This window comes from Pseudochaenichthys georgianus, chromosome 16, assembly GCF_902827115.2.
Source record: "Pseudochaenichthys georgianus chromosome 16, fPseGeo1.2, whole genome shotgun sequence".
NCBI lineage: Eukaryota > Metazoa > Chordata > Actinopteri > Perciformes > Channichthyidae > Pseudochaenichthys > Pseudochaenichthys georgianus.
Genome location: NC_047518.2, coordinates 39,208,654 through 39,214,653, shown reverse-complemented (window position 1 = coordinate 39,214,653; position 6,000 = coordinate 39,208,654). Strand labels below are relative to the sequence as shown.

Genomic DNA, 6,000 nt, shown 5'->3' with positions numbered 1-6,000 from the left:
CAACTACAAAAACTTCGAACAAAACGCCGGCGGCACCAACAAAAGGAGCGCACACTGCAAAGTCTGCAATATCAAAATCAAGGATGCTGGCGCAACAACGTCGAATTTCATCAGGCACTTGAAAAGTCACCCGGAGAGGTCAGTCACATTAACGCATGGACGGTTAGCAAACATGTTTAGCTCAGCATCAGCTGTGTAATGCTAACTTAGCTTGCTGCTAGCTTTGTAACTGAATATTTGAAAATATTAGTGAATTGCTTGTCACGCTTGTTTGAGTTGAGTGGCGTTGACATCCAACTCTTGACATGACATAAAAAAGGTCGGTAACGTTAATCATTACCCGCTGCCACCATCTACTGGCTAACGTTAAACGTAGAAAAATACATAGTTACATACATAAATACATCTGTGGGTTTATAGGCAGGTTACAGGTTTATTGTTGACCACGTAACGTTAATGTTACAGGTTTATCAGGTTACCATGACACTGGGTTTGAGTGAGAGGATAGAGGATTATGTTTATTAATAGTAGACTTAAAAGATGTCATTAGAGACCCAGTGTAATTAAACAATACGGTTGATACAAAGATGTATTTGACGTATTTCTGATTCTGAAGTGTTTTGCTTATAAGTTGTTTGTATTTAGCTAAAGTGTGATGTTTGTCCTCATATTGCATTGCAATAGCCGGTTTAAAGTGATCATATAACAAACAACTAATCAGTACTGATACTGTATGCTAATAGATATAGGAGTGATAATAACACAGTAAATGCTTTGAATTTCTTAGATATAGCTGTGCAGTATTCTTAACATACTGGATAGCAGCAGACAATTGGCTTATTACAACCAGAAGAGACATGATGAGACTTTTATTTTTTTAGAGACTTGAGACTTGACTTGGACTCGTGACCAAAGACTTGAGACTTGATCAAGTCTCACCCCACAAAGACTTGAGACTTGACTTGGACTCGTGACCAAAGACTTGAGACTTGACTTGGACTTGCAAAAAAAGACTTGTGAACATCTCTGTCCTGATGTTATTGAGTTAAAATATTAATATTGTGGCTTTCCAAGTTAACATTGATTGATATGACTGCGATTAAATCAGCATATACTTCTGCCGGGGGATGCCACCCCTCAACATCTCCTGCCACCCCATGAATATTTGTCTAGATCCGCCCCTGATTGGAATGCATTAGTTTAGAATCAGGTGTGAAATTCAATAATGTTGGTTGCCTAGCAACTGTATAGGCAACTTGGAATGCGATTATTTGAATGACTTAATAGTCAAAAGTCAAGTGCTGTCACACGGAATGTGAGGTCACTATCTAATGATGTCATTCGCCTTGATCTGTGTTCCGAACCAAATTGCTAAGACTTCAGTCCATCAGTTTGTGGAGACAAAACACAGAGACACAACACAGAGACACAACACAGAGACACAACACAGAGACACAACACAGAGACACAACACATAGACACAACACAGAGACACAACACAGAGACACAACACAGAGACACAACACAGAGACACAACACAGAGACACAACACAGAGACACACACAGAGACAGACGGTATTTTCCCAACACAACACGACAACACAGAACAAACTGAAATGGCTCATCCAATCTACAAAACCTGCATATTGAAGCAGCGGGAACAAACAATGATGCGCAAACAGGCAGAGGAGGACTATAGGTCTGAGACGGCTGCAAATGACGTGGATTTAAAGAGAAAAGACCGGCACTTATCATTGGCGCTTGACGCAGCCAAGGATAAGAGGTTCTTCCAGAATGCAAGGGTCAGGAAGTTCAATAGCGACCTCTTAAAAGAAAAAATAAGAAGGACAATGCAGTTATGGCTGCGTCTAATAGAGAGACAGTGAGGAAGGCTAACCAACAGAAAAGGGAGGAGGACGAAAAGAGGCGTCAGATATGTATTGATGCTCAGAGAAAAGAGGAAGACAACATTCGTCAGAGACGCCGTGATAATGTGGCTCTGAAAAACGAGCTTGTTAAGCAGACCAAGGAGAAGAATCTGTTGATAGAAAAGGAGAGACGACAGGAGAAGGAAGAAAGAGACCAACTCAGGGCCCTCGATGAACAGCATAAACAGAAGCTTAGAGAGGAGCATCGAAAAGAACAGAAGGCAAAGGACGAAAACATAAAACTTCGTAAAGAGGAAATCTGTAGAAAAAACTGCCTCAGACAAAGAGAAATTGAAAAACTGAACATGAAGGAGAAGGAAACTAAACGTGTTCAGACTGACATAGAGGAACTGCTGCAGCAGAGAAAACAGGAGAAGTCAGAACAACTCAAGATGAGGCAGATTCCTAAGGATATAGTTAAAGACCAACTGGCAGCGGCTAAAAAAAAGGAGGCTGCTCAGAGAATCCAGAGAGAGGAGGTGAAGTTGTCCAAGGAAGTGGCCGAGGCAGATGCTAAAGTGATAAAACAGCAGAAGGACCTGAAGGAGAAGAGGGCTGCGGCTCAGAAGAGCATTGCCACTCACAGAATGGAAACACATCGTGGAAAAGAAGAGAAGGAGAGAGAGGAGAAAAAGAACAGCCTGGACTGGTATCATCAACTGAAACAGCTTGACAGGTTGTCTGAGGAGCAAAGTAATCGAGAAGTGTATTTAAAAAGACAAACCAACATTAAGCATCAAGAGGATTTATTATCCGATGCTGCTAAAAATAAAGCCCTTCGTCAACAGGAGATAAGAGAGGAATTACATGCTGCCAGAGAAATGGAGAAACAGATTGCTGAGGGAGAGAACCAAATCCAGCAATACATGGAGCAGGAGAGCGCGCATCATCCAGCAGCTCAGAGATTACGGGAGGAGCCAGATTACAATTACTTCTGTCGAGAAACTGATGAGTGGTTGCCCAAACGCGGTACTGACCCGTTTAGCAAGGAGTGCTTAATGAAACGGCAACGGGAACGGGAACAGGAACGCAGCAGCCTGCAGCAAGCCGCGGTGGATGTGAGGCCGCACGTCCTGCCAACACTTCCCGAGCTGGTGATGCCCGCCATGGTTCAAAAGATGCAGGTGAACCGTTGCCCACGAAGGCAAATTCTACATGCCAGTGCACCGCTTCCTCGGAGGAGAAGAGCAGTACCTGGAAAAGGACAAGTTTCAGCTCAAAGAGAGCAGTACTGCTGATCTGCGGCCAACCCGCACCCCAACCATTAAAACACCGGGAGCACCTGCAGGAAGACACTCTGCCCTAACTGGGGTGGAGTCATCAAAGAACCGTGGGAGAGCGGTCGCCCAGATTGGACACTTCTAAAAGCCGGGACACCGCGCAGGAGAACAGTGAAATTAGCCTGCGGCGTACCCTCGTAGCACGACTTCACAAGGAGAACAGTGAGACTAGAGTGCAGCGTACCCTCGTCACACCACCTCTGAAGAAGAACAGTGAGACTAGAGTGCAGCGTACCCTCGTCACACCACCTCTGAAGAAGAACAGTGAGACTAGAGTGCAGCGTACCCTCGTCACACCACCTCTGAAGAAGAACAGTGAGACTAGAGTGCAGCGTACCCTCGTCACACCACCTCTGAAGAAGAACAGTGAGACTAGAGTGCAGCGTACCCTCGTCACACCACCTCTGAAGAAGAACAGTGAGACTAGAGTGCAGCGTACCCTCGTCACACCACCTCTGAAGAAGAACAGTGAGACTAGAGTGCAGCGTACCCTCGTCACACCACCTCTGAAGAAGAACAGTGAGACTAGAGTGCAGCGTACCCTCGTCACACCACCTCTGAAGAAGAACAGTGAGACTAGAGTGCAGCGTACCCTCGTCACACCACCTCTGAAGAAGAACAGTGAGACTAGCGTGCAGCGTACCCTCGTCACACCACCTCTGAAGAAGAACAGTGAGACTAGCGTGCAGCGTACCCTCGTCACACCACTCACAATAGCAAACCCTCCTGCAGTAAAGATCCGTTCCGCTCGGGTGGGGTCGCGGACCCACAGGATGGTGACAGGGGAACCATTGCTCAGATATTCCACTCCGCAAACTCAAATGATCAAGAGGAAGCAGGAGAACTTCATGATGCTGAATTAAATGGCAATCTACATCACCCCTACCCCTCTACCCCACTTTTCCCCCTCTACCTTTCATTTCATTTCAAACCTTTATTTATACAGATAAAATCCCATTGAGATCATTGATCTCTTTTCCAAGGGAGACCTGTTCACCTTTAATGTAATGTGTTCCCATTGTCCCCCCTAAATCCATGTAGTCTTCATGAATGGGTTTTCTCCAGGTTATCTGGGTTTTTCCAACAGTCTGAATGTTTCAGCATTAAAAAAACACCCGGGGGGGGGGGGGTGCATGCTTACAGTAATTGCGCCGCATATGCGCTTCGGGTGAGGCACCCTCCGCGATGTGAGGCCCCACGTGATCTGCGTGTAGGGAGGGGCGGGCCTGCTTATTGTCTTAATTTGAGGATTCATTTTAAAACTCTTTTATTTACTTTTAAAGCCCTCAATGGCCTGGCCCCGCCCTACCTCTCAGCTACACGCCAACTCGCACTCTCAGGTCAGCTGATCAGTTGCTCCTGAGGGTGCCAAAAACAAAGTCTAAGCGCAGAGGGGACCGTGCTTTCTCTGCTGCCGCCCCTAAACTGTGGAACGACCTGCCCTTGCTCATCAGACAGGCTCCCACACTGACTGCTTTTCAATCCCGTCTTAAAACCCACCTCTTCTCCTTAGCATTCAGAAACAAGTAGATTGTTGCTTTTATTTGCTTTCAGTGGTCTATTGTTTTTATTATATGGCTGTTATTTATTTTTTAATTATTACGTTTATTCTGGTTTGTTTTGTGTTTGTATCTTGTATTTTAAATGTATTTATATTATGTTGTGTGAGCTTATCTCTCTGTACAGCACTTTGGTCTGAAGGTTTTTAAAGTGCTATATAAATAAAGTTGGATTGGATTAATATTACAATTGTTAGTTTTGCTTTGTAGTTCTTACAAAATATTTCCACTGAAACTCCGTAACATTCCCACCTTCTCCGCCAGCTCCTTGAAATAGAAAATAAAGAAATTAAAAGCAAAGCTCACAATATGATTTTTTCTTCAGGAAAATGTGCAAGAAATTCAGGAAAATAATAATAAAATAAATCTTAAACTTAAATGTTACATGCCTATTGTTGAATTGTCTTTGTATGATCGTCGCATAAACAGATGTGAAATATTATACACCAATGTCGTACAATTTCCGTACTTCAATCTCAATTACATTTTAAAAATAAAAATAAGGGAATTGGACGATCCTTCTTCATGGATAATCAACTTCAAAGTCCTCCTGATTACTCACAAAGCCCTCAACAATCAGCCCCCCCCCTACCTCACAGACCTGCTGCACCACCACACCCCTTCCCGCTGCCTCCGCTCATCAGGAGCCAACATCCTATCCATCCCCGCCCGCATCAAGCACCGGACCTGGGGGACAGAGCCTTCTCCGTCGCTGCCCCCTCCCTCTGGAACTCACTCCCACAACCCATCAGAGACTGCCCTGACCTCACCACCTTCAAAGCACTCACCTCTTCAATCTGGCTTTTAATGTGTGATTGTTTTTGTATTATTTGAATTTAACTTTATGTATTTGTTGTTCTTTTCACTATATCTGTAAAGCGTCTTTGAGCACCTGGAAAAGCGCAAACAAAATAAATCTATTATTGTTATTATTATTAATTGCAGAGTGGAATATTTGATACGATCAAATAAGGTCATATGGATGCAAAAATAAGGCTGCATACTTTTTTCTTTCAGTATGTAGTGCAACTGCACTAGCATGCAGAATACACACAATTGGGAACAAACGTCTTATATCTTGAACTTTAACCCTCTTTCTCATTTATCCGTCGCAAATTTTGCACAATTTGAACAATATATTATAGGAGCCATATCTATACAAAACATGTAACACCGGGGACACACATTCATGTATAAAAGTGCATTTTGCATAATAGGTGACTGTTAAAATAA

The 6,000-nt window shown here is 43.8% G+C and overlaps 1 protein-coding gene across 1 annotated transcript; it reads left to right on the top strand.

The window, feature by feature from the left end:
* The first annotated feature begins 1,564 nt into the window (after positions 1-1,564).
* Positions 1,565-4,071, top strand: LOC117461493 (trichoplein keratin filament-binding protein-like). Its single transcript, XM_071206074.1, has 2 exons — positions 1,565-3,052; positions 3,313-4,071. The coding sequence occupies exons 1-2, from the start codon at positions 1,859-1,861 to the stop codon at positions 4,069-4,071; spliced, it is 1,953 nt and encodes a 650-aa protein (XP_071062175.1). The 5' UTR covers positions 1,565-1,858.
* Positions 4,072-6,000: the final 1,929 nt, after the last annotated feature.